The sequence below is a fragment of the Anabrus simplex genome, chromosome 1 (genome assembly GCF_040414725.1).
Source record: "Anabrus simplex isolate iqAnaSimp1 chromosome 1, ASM4041472v1, whole genome shotgun sequence".
In the NCBI taxonomy this organism is placed as follows: domain Eukaryota; kingdom Metazoa; phylum Arthropoda; class Insecta; order Orthoptera; family Tettigoniidae; genus Anabrus; species Anabrus simplex.
The window spans coordinates 1,759,050,048-1,759,067,737 of record NC_090265.1 but is presented as its reverse complement, the minus strand read 5'-3'; the positions used below and the strand labels follow the sequence as shown (position 1 = coordinate 1,759,067,737).

The window sequence follows — 17,690 nt, the reverse complement described above, 5'->3', positions numbered from 1 at the left end:
GATCCGCCAGCCCTAACACGTTCACATTCTGCACATCGCGATCACTAAATGCAGGATGACCAGGCCGCGACACGTTTGTCACATTTTGTCGTCCCCCTCATGCAATCCTTCGTAACACTACCTTGTATTGCGACTTCTAACGCATTCAACTTTCAACCAGCCCCTCTGATCCTGCTTCGAAATCATTACAGCTGTATTCCACGAGCGCGCGCTCAAAACTGCGTTCTTGTTGTTGTGCATGGCGTGTGGATGACGAGTTTATTTACGCTGAGGGAGGGCGGGAATCTGAGCTACCTCAGCTATGTTTCACGGCATTTTTAAAGCACACTTGCCACTATTAAAATATCAACCCATAAATTTACTCTTGAAGCCTCTTTGCGCAAGGTCTGACAAACTTATCTTTCATCAATGCCCTGTTGCAGATAATCATGTTCATAATTCTAGGCACAAAACGCACTGAAGTAATAAGGATTTTGCTCTAACTTTATGTATATCGGCACTTTATAATTTCCATAAAATACTGCACACACTCATCCCCCACACCTACTTAATTTTATTCTATTTACATTTTACTTTCATATCACACGGTTAAGGCAGTTAAAGCGTTAGAACAAATCTCGAATGTCATGAATTTATTTGATTTGAAAACTCCAATTTTTTTTATACCAGCTGGCACTTCAGCCCCGTACTTTCTACTTCCATGTGTTCCGCATGCAATGTTGTTGAATGGGAAGCCTAATCATTGGTTCACAAATGAGCGTACAGCGTGCTATATTTCAGAAGTGAAATAAACAGCAGTCATTTTAATATACATATTGTTAAACATGGTGAATTTTAAACACGCCTGATGTTCAGAAAAATAAAGTTGTTATGTATAAACGTGAGAAATTCCATACTAGCAAAAATTTGGTTGTATATGGTATGTGCCTTGAACGATCTATAAGATCTTAATTGCAAGTCAGGCGGCTATTTGGAAACTCCTCTGAATACTGTCTGCAAGTTTCGGTTACATTCCGACCAGATTCTCCATATATTATTATTCTGTCACTGTATTGGTTTAGTTCACTAAACGAAAACTAAGAACTACCCAGAGAGGAATGTAGAGGTCTATGCTTGTGTTTACCAGAGGAGATAGAAAGAGAGCCCATGAAATAAGAGCAGTCACAAATGTCGTTGACATCCTAACGAGAATATCAACCTTGAAGTGTCAATAGACAGGACATGTGGCCCGAAGAAAGGATGACGAATGGACCAAGGTTGTTATCGAATGGAGCCCAAGAGATAAAATGAGACCTCGAGGAAGGCCACCGGATCGCTGGTACAAAGATAGCCGCAAAATCGCCGGAGTTAACTGACAAAACATCGCTCAAGATCGCTGGAAGTGGTGGCAAGTCCTAAATACCTAATTTTCAGACTGCAAGTGGCCACATCAGTTATTGATAGAATTGGCTGATTGCGATTGGTCTTGTTGAATACAGCAGCCGTTGTCGATATGTTGACGGCAACTGTAGTGGTACTGTACCAATTAAAAGCCTACTACTGATCGTTCGAAAACGAGGCTTACTAACTCAAGGGAGGACACTTGATGGGTTGAGCTGAGGAACATACAGCGAACGGCCGGCCGTCTGTTATCTCTTCATATCCTGATATTAACTAACCTGCAGGTAAATAATACCCCTTGCAAATCAGTTATTACACTTCCCATTCATTATTAGTACATGTGGGACGCTTGTAAATAGAAGGTAAGCACTGGCAGGCCACCTGGTATTTGTTATTCACCAGCTCCTATAAAATATTACTTGTTGATCAACAAAATAAAATTAATATTTTAAAAGTGGAAATGTGAAGATTTTTTTCCAAAAACCCCTTTCTAAAGAACAATAATGCACAGTAATTGTTATATTGTGCACTGTACAAAATAAAACAAGGTGAAATCCACTGTAATATATTTGTTTCAGGCAAACCGGACCCACCTAGGAACTGTATACTAATGAATCGCACAACAAATTCGCTGCAAGTTTCATGTTCTCGAGGTTTCGATGGTGGATTGCCTCAAGAATTCACTATGGAGCTGTATGCTGCTTCCACAGTGGGATCTGAACATCGCCGACTGGTATCAAACGTCACAAGCCGCAGCAAGCCAGAATTTGTTGTGACTGGGCTTGAACCTGGTTCTGGTTACATAATGTCCATTTACTCCAGTAATGGAAAAGGTCGTAGTTTTGATATCATAACCCTCAGAGTGACAACCTTGAAGATTAGCCAGCAAGAGAATAGGAAATCTACCACAGGTTAGACGGAGGTTTATGTCTTAAACAGTTTAGATTTAGCTTTTTGTTTTGCTAGAATTGAGTAAAATGGAACGCATTACATCATATCTAAACTAATAATACGACTGCTTTTTGACAGTACCTTATGCTAACTAGTTAAATATTCTTTACTATAGTTTTCATTGTATTCAACTCAGTCGTTTCATTCAAAACAGTTTAAACATTGGTTTAAATCACAGATGCTATTTACAAGTTGGTACTGACTTGCTACCTTGAAAAAGGAAACTCTCTACTATATTTTTATAATTACAGATATTCTAAAAATGTATAACTCAAATATTGCAATCATGTTTAAAAATAAAATGAACTTTAGTTTACATGTTGTATTGTCCATCATGTGTTCATCGCTGCAAGTAATATTTAGTTTAATGGCAGTAATCTCTGTTGAGAATATTATCTTACTCAAATGGGAAAAGCACATATATTATTTAACTTCTATGTAGAAAGAAAAGAAAAGTGTGGACGCAACATAAACATAACGTCCATTCTTCATTCTCTGGTTCAGAAAACCGCTACTAAATAGTTTAAAATGTTGTAAAACGTCGCACAATAAACACCGTGAACTGTAAAATTTATTTATTTATTTATTTATTTATTTATTTATTTATTTATTTATTTATTTATTCTGGGTATTGGTCTAATGAGTTGTTACCTCAAGGGAGGGGCTGCCCTTTACAATTTTGGCTTTACACTTCATGGTAAAAATGTTTAATATTCTTATAATATACGTTGATCACAACAATGTTTGCTATGCACTAGAGATAACTAGTAACTATATTTAACTGTTGCAATAATAATTAATATATTTCTATATATTTTCGTAAAATATAACTAAAACAGACTTCTTAAATAATTAAAATTGAGTAATGCTCCTTAAGAAAATTTGGCAATGTGTTTATTATCCTCGGCAGAATATGCTGTACTTCTTATTCCATTCCTTGAAGAATGTACATGACCGTGCATATCTGATCTATTGACCTAGTTCGGTAGTTATGAATGTCTTTCCTGTACTATTTTCTGTGCTTAGGGAGATCATAAAATTTTTAAATGTTTACATGTGTAGTGCTTAAGAGAATGCAGAATCAAGGAAGGCCATCTATGCCTTTGCTGGCAGGACCTAGTGTTTACAGTGCACTATGTCTTCTGGTATGGGCTAGAGCAATTTTGTTAATTTCATAGATCTGTCTCTGTCTTATCCTTGGCTTTGACAATATGAAAGTGACTGTGGTATGAGCGATGCTAGTAATGTCAATTCCTTATACAGCCAGTCCCTGCTATGAATGGTGTGAAAATGTTGTTCATAGGGTCGGTTGGTGTATGCATTTCAGTGGGCTTGGCAGACTGATATGTAATAGCAACTTTGGCTCTGTGAGGAAAGCAACGGGAAACTACCTCATTCCTCATTTCCCTAGTACGCCTCTTCAGTGATGCCTAGGCCATCTATGACAGCTGATGGCAGAGCTGTTGAGGATTCCACCAGCGGAAGCGCTGACGGACTGGACATACATATATCTAAAATTCAGATTGCAGGACATATTTTACTGATTACGAGTGTATGGAAATATGAATTTGGATAGTCACCCTACTTCAAAAGACGAAGGTTACGATGATGATGATGTTGATGATGATGCTTTTTGTTTAATGGGGCCTAACATCCAGGACATCGGCCCACGAGATTTCATATTTTAAGGAAGTTTTATTACCTACAGTATGAGTTTCGTATTTGTACTATTTATTTTTATAGAGATCAACGACTTTATAATTTTTTGAGGGAGAGTCAGTTAAATTATTTGCAAGTTTGCAGTCGATAGCGTATAGATAAATCCTGATTTCGAGTCTTTTCTATTACATTTACCATAAGAACAGTTCTTGGGAGTAATTATGTTTACATCTGCTTGATTAGCAACGTTCTGTCTGCGTTCTTTTTTCCTTATTATCAATAGGTTCTCTTCCAGGAGATATGAAATTGGAGGTTCATCAATGGAGATCTTCCTTACATGCTCTGGGAAATCGGCTAAATTCCTATGATATTGTGTAAATATACATTTACAAACCATTAGGTGGAAATATGTAATATTTTTCTTTAAAGATTATTTAAACACGGCTGTATGTTGTAAAAAATCAATTTGGATTAGCAACACTATACACACACCCCACGATACAGACCAACAGGTCTATTGTGAGTCGCTGTTCATGAAAATGAATGAAAACCTACAACCTGTTTTCCAGTCATTGACCGGGTCAGGCATGTAATGAATGAATCAGATATAGGCTATTAGTACGATGGTGTCGCCACTCCCAAAGTGATTTATTAATGAATGATAGATGCAATGCAATGAGAATGGAGAGTGTTGCTGGAATGAAGGATGACAGGGAAAACCGGAGTACCCGGAGAAAAACCTGTCCCGCCTCCGCTTTGTCCAGCACAAATCTCACATGGAGTGACCGGGATTTGAACCACGGTATCCAGCGGTGAGAGGCCGACGCGCTACCGTCTGAGCCACGGAGGCTTTTCGCCCTTCATAAGCATTACAATATTGTCACACTACAAGGAAAAGTCGAAGGCAGTGTAACACGAGGAAGAACAGCAAGTAGATATTAGATCAGGCGAAGAAGATCACTGGCCACTGGCCTATCATTTCAGATCATGTTAAAGAAAGCTGAAAACCGCTCTGGATGGAGGCATCTCGTGAAGGCTGCAACACAGAAATAATAGAGTTGTGAGCAATGTGCAATCCGACTAATGTTGATAACAATGTACAAGCAGGATGACCGTAATAAAACCAGGGACAAAGAAAGTGCTCACATATACAAAGGTAGTATAACAATGAAGAGTACTGAGAAAGTAAGCAAGTACTGTACATAAAGAGTATACTATTTTCTGTTGCACAGAACAAATTATAACGAAACAGGGCTAGTAATTAAAAAAATCGTGGCTCAGCATTTACAAGTACAACTCCGATTAAATTTTACATGCTAAACATTCATTATCATTCACGAAATAATGTTTATATTCTCAACAAAACTAGAAATTACTTGCAAAATTATCATCAAATTTTCACAATAATCTTTTGCAACTAAATGAGATGTGCACTTCAAGTACCTGACGTTCTTTATTGACTATTTATACGAATCTTAAAATCGGCCGCTTTAAAATGATCACTCCAAAATGTAATCATGTAACTCCTGCACTCCATGAGCTAAATCGGCTAAAACTAAACCAGCATCGAAGCTGTCATTCATGGTTTATACTCCACAAAATAATATACAAGCAGACACCCTCTTATCGAACAGATTCTTTCTAGTTGCTCTCAACCATTCATAACAACCCGACCAGAGCTGCAGCTAACCTAACCCTTAAAATACCAAATCACAAATCCTACTTCTACAATAATTCTATTGTTGTCAGTACAATTCAAACATGGATTTCGTTGCCCCGTGACCTCACGAACACCCTATCTGAACCGGTATTTAAGAATAAATGTTAGCAGCGGTACTTGGTCGGATCATGTTGAGTGTGAATAGATGAATTGTTTTCATTCCGTGTGTCACTAAGATTGACCAAATTTGTTTTAGTGATGCATTAGGACAAAATTATTTATTCTAGATTATTTTATATACGTTCCTGTTTTCTTTCTTTTAATGTGTTTTTACTAAGTGTACAGTGTAATATTATTTTGTGTGTGTGTAATATGTTTAATATATTTTTAAACTGCATGTACATTATAAAACATGGTTTGGTATAATAACAGTCTTCGTAGCAAGTCTCAGACCGTGTAAAAAGGCATAATAATAATAATAATAATAATAATAATAATAATAATAATAATAATAATAATAATAATAATAATAATAATAATAATAATTTAAGAACGTATATCAACTACATGCAAAATACTCTATAATTTCCTTTTCTCAACAGGTCCCTTTCTACTTTTTGCATCACAATTAGTTTTGACTGTTAAATTATTTGTTTATGAGAAGAGAGCCTAAAGCAAAATTGTTATCAAATTTACGCATTAACATTTGATATACCATCCAAAAATTCTTGAAAATGTATTAGTTGAGTTTGGATTATGGTGAAGCCATGTGAAAAATGGAGGTTGCGGAAGATGATCGCCATATCACAGATTTAGATCTAGTAAATTACATACATTGACATTCATAAACGTATTTTTAGAAGATATAGAGAACACTAATATTCTTTACACCAGATTAAGTACGGAAATATATGCTATTACGGAAATAAATTGAAAAATGCAACTTCTCACCCACAAATATGTATTTCCCCCATTTATTTTTTAAAGTAGCATACTAAATCTCAATGTGGTCGGTAGATGCAGAGTGGGTTTCGGCCCTTGGTTTCGTCCCTTAAGAGGCCACGGCTAATGCGTGGTCCATCATCTCTGTACTCTGACCGGGCAACCGAGCAGAGGAGAGGTGGCCACGGCTCTACCGTGGCTCTACGCATCTTCATTCGGGGAACGGGACAGGGATGGACCTTACGACTGGCCCCAACCGTCGGCTGTCCTGAGAATGGTTTTCCGTGGTTTCCCATTCTCCTGCACTAAGGTGAATGCCGGGACAGTTCGTAGTATAGGACACGGCCACCCACCCCATCGCCCTCTCCGCACATCTCCTTCACCGCAACAAATCCCCCGGCCTGAGAGACGGTTTAACCGTCTAAGAGGCCCGCCTTCCCCCTTCAGGGGAGTAATGAAAACGTTTAGTAGTATCACAATGAAGCGGGGTGGAACTCATTTTTTTGAGAGTGTGTATTTGATTTTGTCTGCGGGTGAAACGGGATCCCTTTCATAAATGTCTTTATAATTATTGTGGCTCGGATTTCTGTAACATGTTTTCACTAACGTAAGTTAAATCAATCACATTTCTAACTTTATGACGACTATGGCTCTGTTTATATTGGTCGTATAAATACAATCTAGAGTCTCGTTTTTTTTTCTTGGTTGACCATGGCTTTTTCTACTTTCTGCACTTCAAATATTTTTGAAATTGTAAATTACTTCTTTCAGAGAAAAGCTCCTAAACCAAAATTGTTATCGAATTTACGCATACAAAATTTTACAACTAAATGACATGTGCACTTCAAATATCTGCTATGAATCTTACAATTATTTAAAGACTCTTATCAACAACATACAACATACTCTGCAATCTCTCCCTTTTTCTTATTTGGTCGTAGATGTACTTTACCATTAGGTCATATTTGAACAAAAATGGATTAAAGGCATATATTTGGTTTTAATATATTTGCTTTAGCTCTCCTTCAAGCATTATTCACAAGTCTTTTGTACACAGCAAGTGATTTTCTTTGTGATTTGTTATTTTTGACTTCCTTTATTTAGAAATATTTTGTGGATAAGTGGAACTGGAATTTGTTAGTTGTCAACACAAAAAGAAACAAAGAATGTTAGGAAAGTGGCCAGTTTTCTGCTGGTACACTGTCTGATTAGAAAATGTTTCTACGTAACTTTCTGGCAATATACAGGTTGGTCATACTGATAAAGAATTAAAAAAGAAATAATTAGATATCTCTCGCCGTCATCCTTTTATCACCTGAATTTACGCAATCAGATCGCTCCGCCCATGACTTCAGATGGGCTTTGCGAGGCGGTGTTGCTAAATCTATACGTGGCTTATGGCTGGCTTGAGACCACCTTTAGAAGAAATGAACTTCTCCATGGGAGGGACTTGAACAAGGACCGCCCTGCTGATAGGCTTGCCCCATACCAAACACGGTACAGTATCATTCGCTGAAACTCGTAGAGTGATAGTGTTTTATGCTCATTTCTCGGCATGATTCTCAAGCGCGACTGAGCCACGTGAGATTTAGCAACACCGCCTGGAACAGCCCATTTGAATTCGCCCGCGAAGCGATCTGATTGGCTAACTTCAGCAGCTGATAAAAAAGACAACGGTGCGAGAAATCGATGTCATTTTTTCAAATTAGTATTCAGTAGACCAACGCTCTAAGGCTCATATACGCGGTTCACATTGATTACGACCATCCTGTATAATTCCCTTCCAGTCGTACTTCCAGGATTTTATGTCTCTCATTTTTTAGGTCATGAAAATTCGAGCCCCAATATTAACAACCCACAATTTTCAATCCATTCACCTGTGCCAGTCTATTAAACACCTTTGCGTTTATGCAAAAATATAGCGAGTAATGCTGCTATGTTGCATGCAAATGAGACTGTGTCTTGATTTCTTTCAGCTAGTACCACATCATCCCCAGACTTCCCCCAGGTGACGCCCATGCTATGGTTACTAGCAGGTATTGTGAGTACCCTAGGTCTGGTGGGTATCGTGGTGGTGGTGATCATCCGAGTAAGGGGAGTGGAATGTGACTGGTGCGAAGGAAGTGAGGACGACCAGAGGAGCAGCTCGGACTCTCTCGCGAGTAGGAAGGGGCTGACAGTGGCTCTGCAAAACCAGGGAATGAAGTCTTCAGGGATAATTTCTACCAGTCTACAAAACGAGGATACTTCAGACAACCCCGATGTCATTCCGCATGCGAACGGTGAGACTTTAAGTTTAAAAATATAATGAACTGTGTCATTCTTGGTTTCACTAGTCGATTAGGGACACGAACAAGACAAACATTCGTTCAGTCCTAGTCAATGCAGTCATTTCAGTGAAAAGGCAGGGAATTTTGCTGTTCTCGTTTAGTGCCGGAAATATTAAGGGGTGTCATGACTAAAATTTGGAACTTTTACAATTTAGAGATTATCGCAACAAATTTAAAACACAAGCACACATTCACAAGATATAGTTTATTACTACATGTGTTGCAAAGTTAATAATAAATCATGTTTATTTTAAATTTCGCATGGAAAATTCTCGTTGCGTCACAGATTGTTCATTGTTTCTTGCAGGCTTGTCAAAATACTCATACACTTACAATAACTCTAAGGTTTAGAGTCAAGTGTAAACTACTGGGTGTATAAGTTTTTCAACTTTTATTATTCATAAAAAGCAAAGTCATCTCCGTTCAGGCCATGAAGGCCCCAGGAGGGGTGATGGTAAAGGCTTCCGTTATCCGTAACCTCGGCACTTGATGGGGTGGCGTGGTTAGCTCTACGCCCGGCCACCTTTTCCCCCAGAAATTAACCTGGTACTCAATTTTGGTGTAGGCTGAGTGAACCTCAGGGCCATGTGCACTTTCGGAAGTGGAAATCTCGGTTCTTAACTTTTTCGACTTCCTGACGGAGAATCGAGCCTACGTCCTTCCGGGTGAACCGAGCACGCCTTTACCACTTCCTCCAGTCATCCCCTTTTATTATTCATAAAATAGACAAAATTTGGTGGTATTTTAGGAGCAAAAGTATGATGGTAAATTTCAACCCCAGTAAAACACAAGTGGGTGCATTTCATCTATGAAGCAAGGACGTGAGGCGACAGCTGGACATTTCAAGACAAGGTGTACGACTGAAACATTGCCCATCACCAATGTATCTAGGTATCACATTAGACCGCACTCTCACGTACCGGTAGCAATGTCTGTACACGAAGCAGAAGGTCAGTGCTGGCAACGGCATACTTACGAAACTGATCGGCAGCATCTGGGGAGCCAGCCCGCACAACCTGAGGACTTCTGCACTCGCGCTGTGTGTGTCAGCCGCTGAGCATGCCGCTCCTGCGTTGAACGCTACAGCACATGCTAAGCAGGTTGATACTGCGGTCAAAGGAAATGCAGGGATAATCTCGGAATGCCTAAAACCAACGCCAATGCAGAAATTGTACCACATTTTCGGATTAGCCCCACCCAACATGCGGAGGGCCACAGCTGCAGACTCCGAAAGAACACAGACGGAGAATGACCATCGACATCCACTCCATGGTCACCAACCAGGAAGGTCTCGCCTCAGATCCCGCATGCGCGTCCTTGCTACGACTCTGCCGCTGGAGGGAACACCGGAGACAACTCGTCTTAACAGATGGAGGAGCTCACTGCCCACAGATATCTCACCGAAGGAAGAACTATCTCCTGGCACCGACCTACCTTACTCTGTATGGAGGTCGCTGAACCGCTTAAGTGTAGGTGGCCCTCAATCCAAGACCAAGCTGAGGATATGAGAGATCCTTCCAGCAAACGCAAAAACCTACTTGTCTGTCCCCTCCTGGACAACCCATGCACACCAAAGGTTGTTTTTAAGGGAAACCACACGGCCATCGCAGCTGTAATTGTTTGGAAATGCTGACCGGACAGGAAAATGAATGACTTTTAATTATTGTACATAGTGAAATATTATCTGAAAATTTCAGGTGAATCTGTTAAAAAAAGTCGGAAGGAGCTGAAACATTTTAATTTGCAAAATGCTGTTGAAAGTTTTAAGAAGCATATTTACTTTAAAACTGATCTGGACTGTAAGATACTCCCTGATACTTCCCTCTCCTCTTATACACAGCGAGGGCGTACTACAAGGCAAATGTGTTCTAACGGGATTAATGGAATTGTAGTCCAAAGAATCTTTGAAGCAAATATTGTGTGACAGAGTGAGATAAGGGGCGTGAGTATGCTCTATACACATCATGCCGCTGCCCATAAAATACGGCATTTCGAGCTTTAGAAACGGCGTTAGGTCAATGATAACCAGATTTGAAAGAAATTTTTGAGTTTAAAATTGGAAATTCGACTTTCTTTTGTCAAAAATTGCAACATTTCAGTCATGGCTCCCGAGTCAAGTAGTGTTCACATTTTCAGCACATAGTGTCTATGACACCGGAACTTCTAGTTCGAGCATCTCTGAGGTGTCGGCATCAGGCGTTATGGACTAACATACGCTAACCATGGAGGAATCAAGTATCAAAGTACAAACCTGGGATACATTTACTAATGCCAGATTATCTTTCTCACTGAGTTGTTTGAAAGATCACGTCATAAACATTAAGAGGTCTAACTAGAAACACTAGAACTCCACCGAATCAAACCACCCATCATCTTCCCACCTCTTTTCTCTTCCGTGTACACACAATATTAATGCGAGGATCGGCCTGTTTTGTCACCAGAAATGCATACAGAAATTTAACAAAGTGTGGAGGCGATTGTTAGAAAAGAAATACAGTTACGAATAAAACAGAGCCCGTTTTATACTCTAATTAATTTCAGGATGACCCAATAAATGTATCCACACACATACACACACGCAATTCTAATGAACTATGAATGGCCACACTCACTGATTGCTGTCTATTTACAAGTCCCTCTTCCTTATGGCACAGCAGGTGGTCAGACCCGTTGCTATTACCTGAGGATGGCTATTCCTTACTTTCATTTCTCCAAATTCAGTCACCTCGCACAGCAGCTGTGTGTAGACCGCTGGATTTTAAGACAGGACAACGGGCTACGCATCACACGATGACTATTCCGTGGTTCAAATTCAGTACAGTAATTCACACAGTTACATGCAGTGAACAACTAAACAACAGCTAAACATTATCGAATAGCAGTACGAGACTCAAAACAGCAAATATTAACACAGGTCCATTTACCCTCACACTTCCCTCGCTGACTCACAGCGATTCTCCTTCCACAGAAATACATAAATACAAAGTAAGTACCCTCAAGTAGTATACAGTCTTCCGTGCTTCACGTCTTCTTCAGTCGAGCCACTCGCTTGACACTCTGACACACCAACAACAGCTCCTCTTTTAGACTTAGGCGGGACACTTGGGACAGCAAACACCTCTGTCGCCTTCAGCCCAGCCTCCGAACCCCAACACACTGAGTCTCACACTGGCTCCACCACGGAGTCCAACACCGATCCCGGCTCGAACACTGACTCCACCACAGGAGCCCGACACTGGCTGACTGTTCGCGGCTAGCCTCCCTTTTTATAGTTCGGGTGATGTAAACCGGAATATTTGCGAGGTAGCTGGAGGCGGAATCTCCAAGAAACTCACAGGTAAGTCAGCCGACGAGAACAATACACGAAAATACCAGCCATGCCCTCCAGGCCGGCTGGGAGCTACCTGGTCGACTGACTCAATACCTCCTTCCAAGAAGTATCGAAAAGCGCTACCGCAGGGCTGGCACGTAACAATACTATCAAAGATGAATACGAGATTATTATTATTACTATTATTATTTTCAGATGCGGATTATCCAAGCACGGACTACAAGAGCCTAGAGAAGCACAGTATAGGTTCGAGTACAAGAACGTTCAGTACAGACTCTCCTTCACAGACAGTTTTGTTTGGAAATGTTCAAGGATTCTCCAGAGCTCCGACTACAGTGAGTATTGTTTATAATTAAACTCAGGACGGGTTGTTAAATAAATTGTCTCTTTCAATTAATGTTTGGAGTTATAATTTCTTTGAATTTCTTCGTTAAACAGAATACTTCTTGCCGATTCAAAACTTTCAGCAAGTTGACAATAACTATAACACAAGTTGAACTTTCAACCAAATTTTGGTCACATTAGGAACTAAATACCTTTAGAAAGGTTATACTGAATAATTTCTACAAAGCATTTCAAAGAAGAGCTTCTAATTCTAAAATATTATGTTATATCGTCGCTGCCGGGACAAAACCTCCTATGTGAAATAATTTTAGCTTAGAACTTTGGCTGGTAAGGTTCTGTCATCTAAGGTGCAATATTGAGTGCATATCGTCAAGGCATTCTCGCTCTTCATAATGTATGGTGCTGCGAGTCAGTATATCTCCAAAAATATTATCACGTAGGAGGTTTTGACCCGGCAACGACGATATATATCGTATATATATTATGAAGAGCGAGAATGCCTTGACGATATGCACTCAATATTGCACCTTAGCGGACAGAACCTTACCGGCCAAAGTTCTAAGCTAAAATATTTCACATAGGAGGTTTTGTCCCGGCAGCGGCGATATGTTGATTCCCATAGGGAACCTGAAATATTTGTCCTTAATGAGAAAATTCACAATTCCGGTATAATTAGTCCGTTATTGGACGTTACGAATGTTCCATGGTGCCCAGTGTTTCGCCCCAATGAGCCAATTTGGGCTCATCAGTCGGTAACTAGAACACCTACCAAGACGCATGGTTAGTGCACACCGTGGAAGCCACTGCGTAGGCTACTTTGATCCACCGGCAGTGCCAATACACTGTGAGACACTTTGTCTCGTTTATAAAAAAACTGATGCCAGCTAGGCCGTCAGAGGATATAGAAATTGATTTCCATAGGGAAATATTTCAGGTTCCCTATAGTTTCAGCTTCCTCGTGTATTTTTCTCCAAAGGTATATTCTCAGACCTTTGAACCAATTTAAGCAATATTTTTTGACGGTATCCACAGAGATAGTTGATATAAATATAAGAGATTGATAAAAATATTAAATACCGTAAAAATATTATCAAAATATGGTGGTTCAAATTTAATTTCTTATGACCAAGGTGTTAATTTACATAAATAAAGTTGTAGGTGGTCCGCTGTCTGTAATGTTATTTATTTTGCCACTGTTTCATATATTTGTCCGTTTTAGATCAACTCAAGACCGTACACATGTTTTTATCTTTCGTGTCTCTTTGTCTGTCTGTCCATCTGTTCCACCATCACGGCGAAACGGCTGGATAGGTCTCGACCAAAATTCATATTGAGAGTATACTTATGCAGCGGCAGGTTTGGATATGTATATCACCGGGCGAGTTGGCCGTGCGGTTAGAAGTGCGCGGCTGTGAACTTGCATCCGTGAGATAGTGGGTTCGAATCCCACTGTCGGCAGCCCTGAAGATGGTTTTCCGTGGTTTCCCATTTTCACACTAGGCAAATGCTGGGGCTGCACCTTAATGAAGGCCACGGCCATTTCCTTCAAACTCCTAGGCCTTTCCTATCCCATCGTCGCCATGAGACCTATCTGTGTCGGTGCGACGTAAAGCAACTGGCAGAAGAGATATGTATATCATTTAAATATCGCTGAACAGACTGGGAGTTTATAAAAATACCAGAGCAGATTATTTCAATGTTTTCTTGTACTATTAACTTTTTGTAAAATTCGATGATCATAGGCCTATGCGAAAATTCTCTTCATTTTAACAATTTTTGTTATGTACTTAATTTCGCTTACCCTTCAAATGACGGAGAATAATATTTTCTGAGGGTTTCACGATCCGCATTGAGTGACCGACAACGAACCTACCGGTTACCATGGCAAAGTCTCAGGCTGATTTTCAGCAGGGAAGTAACGCAGTGCCATTTTCGTCATTATTCCTGTAAACTCGTGGTTGTTCATTGGTTAGAAAGCGAGATAGATGTCAAGCTGCCATTCTGCAGGATATTTGCGGAATATCGTTGGAGGTTACAATCGTCTTCAAATAGCTCTAAGTGTGGTTGTTAATATATCAACAGTTCGCGGAGTGTAGCCTATTATTTCATATCGTAAGGTGTTGTCTGGGATTTGCTATAATTGTTACTGTATTTCTCTTCTACTTCCGTTTTCTGCTTTAATTTCTTGCTTCTGCCTTGCCGCTTTAGGCTGAAGTAATAACACAGAATGTCATCTTCTTATCTAAGAGTCCCTGGGCCTAAATTTCTCCTTTGTACCCGTTTTCATAAATCTAACTCATATCATTACATGTTAGTGAGGGACATTTCATTCTTTCAATACATCCACTTCGCTTTTAATCTTTAGATAGAGATGCATTTCTCGACTATAATAAAGAAAACCCAACTCGATTCTGACTAGCATTAGGAAAAGGGGCTTGTCTTTTTAATGACATCTCCACATCTCCAATTTGAATGGCAGTAGGCAAGTGAGCCTGCCGTTATAGTAGAAACTTCCCAGCTCGATTTTTAATTGCGGTAGGAAACATTGCCTGCCATTTTCATTTTAAAAATTCCAGAGCGCACTTTACAACGCAAACAATGTATGGCAGTTTCTCAGTGCTGTATTTCGGTTAACGCTAAGAGACTTGCAAATTAATACAATTCTACTCACTGCGTGTACAGAAATTTACTTAGAAATATCCGTATACAATGTGGAATACCGTAGGAAAGCACGGGTACATTTGCTAGTAAAATTAATTAACATCTCACCTGGTATGTAAATATACGTCTATGAATTATATGTATGAAGTTTAGTTGATCTCTTTGGCCACATTATCAGAAAAATGCACCTTTGCTGAAAAATACAATAAAAACTAATATTTTGCATATGAAATATGATTTTCTTTCTGGGTATAAATCATGTCATATGTTTTGTTTTTGTTTTGTGTAAGATTTGACTTGGCCTGTGTTTAATAGGATGGGAATAAGTTGGCATCATAAAAACATGTTTTGTTGTACTTAGATATACTCCCAGCTTTACCATGTGTCCTTAAGGAAACAACTTACCACTATTTTTCACCCTACTTGCGGTCGAATTTTGATAAATGCTCTAACACATGTGCTTTTTTTTTCTAACGACGAGTTTATATCGCGGGTTAAGTAAGAATACCACTTGTCTGGCAATGCTCTTCCTATCCATTATTTTCCTTAAGACCGGCCACGCCTAGCAGTCGCATATGGATATACAGTCCATTAGAACAATTTTCATCCCGTTCATTTTCCTATTCCTATGTGTAAAGGAAAACGAACCTTAAATATATTATAGTGTAGAGGTGCGTGAATACCACACGCAAACATACAGTCGTAGAGTACGGTACGGTAAAGTTCATTTTTCTTTACACGTAGCCATAGGGAAATGAACACACAGAAAATAGTTCTGATGGATTACATATCCACATGTTTCTCTTATTACAACTTGCTTTACGACCCACCGACACACACAGGTCTTATGGAGACGGTGGGAGAGAAAAGGCCTAGGAGTGGGAAGGAATCGGCCGTGGCCTTAATTAAGGTACAGCTCCAGAATTTTTCTGGTGTGGAAATGGGAAACCATGGAAAATCATCTTCAGGGCTGCCGAGAGTGGGGCTCGAACCCACTATCTCCCGGATGCGACCTCAATGTGGGTGGTAGGCGTGACCAGTCTTAAGATAAATAATTGATAGGAAGAGCATTGCCAGATACGTGGTACTGTTTCGTAACCAGCGATATGCTGGATTTCACCTCTGCAACTTAAATGAGTCGTGAGATTTGGATACCATTAAATAGTCAACTTACCTCCGTTTCCACGCTCACAAGGGTTGAACTTCGAAGGACGGTCAAACATATGCTTGTTAACTTTTAGTAACCTTTAATGTTCTGCTTTTCCAGGAGAGTATGCTGAGCTGTGATACTATATCTGCAAAATGGCAACCAGTTCCCTGCCGTGACGTCGGTACGCAGGCGACACCATCAGGAACTCCAACAGTGCTTCAGACTCTACCAAAATCTCAAACTCAGCATCAGATGCCTAAACAACATGCCGAGACACAAACGCCGTTGCTTGTTCGTCACAAAGAGAGCTCTGTCTAGCGACAGGCCCAACTGAAGAGGCTCAGCAGGAATGCTTAAGAGATGTGGACCAGTGTTGTTTGACAGGTTGGTGCAAAGATATTACTGAATATTAATTTAATATAATAATAGTAATTTTAGTAATAAATTCAAGGAAATACACAGTATACTTTCCACGACATTAAACTTATTATTCAGTCAATATGTGTTAACCCAGTTCAAACTTACAAGTCAATTGCGATAAAACCATGAATACCTTGACCGAATGGCACCAAACTTATAACCCAGTATTTCCATGCCTGTGAGATATGTTGATTAAAATTTCATACTCATACGACGTAATTATTAGTACAGGAAACACGTTTCCTAAAGATAGCGGCTGGCGTCTATACGTAGTGGCTGTTGGGTGTATCTAACGTTACTCTCTTTTCAATTAGAGATCGCAACACAGCAAGCCTAGAACACGTGCACGGGCAGCTTATAGCCGTCTTTCGGACTTTGTGAACGGTCGAATCTTTGCCATGAGAGAAATGGGAGCATCATGCCGACAAACTCCGCAGACAGTTGGCTGTAGTGCGTTGACTGTAGAACGAGTAGTAACGAGATGGACTCAGGACAATTGTGTGGCACGAACTTCAGGCACGGACCTTTCCAGAAGGACTACAGGAGAAGATCGTGGGATTCGTCCGCTGGCTCTAACGATCAGACGGATGAAAACAGATGAAGTCCGGGCAGAGTGTCACCACGAACGGTCGGGAACAGATTATTGGAAGCTGGGCTGAGACCTCAAGTTTCCATGCGTTGTTTACCACTGACACCAAACCGCAGACAACCGAGACTTTCATGGTGAAGAGCCAGAGTCAACGGAGACATCGAGTGGTATTCTACGGTGTTCAGGGACGAGTATCTCTTCTGTTTGTGGAAGTCAGATCGAGGTGAACATGTCCGTAGACGACCTGGTGGAATGTCACACGAAGTAGCGAT

General features: G+C 40.0%; 1 protein-coding gene across 1 annotated transcript in view; it reads left to right on the top strand.

Annotated features, from left to right (window-relative positions):
• Positions 1-17,488, top strand: part of LOC136864385 (nephrin-like) — a 426,801-nt gene extending 409,313 nt beyond the window's left edge. The window contains exons 11-15 of the mRNA XM_067141320.2: positions 1,959-2,291; positions 8,569-8,874; positions 12,449-12,588; positions 16,527-16,700; positions 17,144-17,488. Of these exons, the coding sequence (XP_066997421.2) occupies positions 1,959-2,291; positions 8,569-8,874; positions 12,449-12,588; positions 16,527-16,700; positions 17,144-17,488 (1,298 nt within the window). The remainder of the gene's footprint in view (positions 1-1,958; positions 2,292-8,568; positions 8,875-12,448; positions 12,589-16,526; positions 16,701-17,143) is intronic.
• The last annotated feature ends 202 nt before the right edge of the window (positions 17,489-17,690 follow it).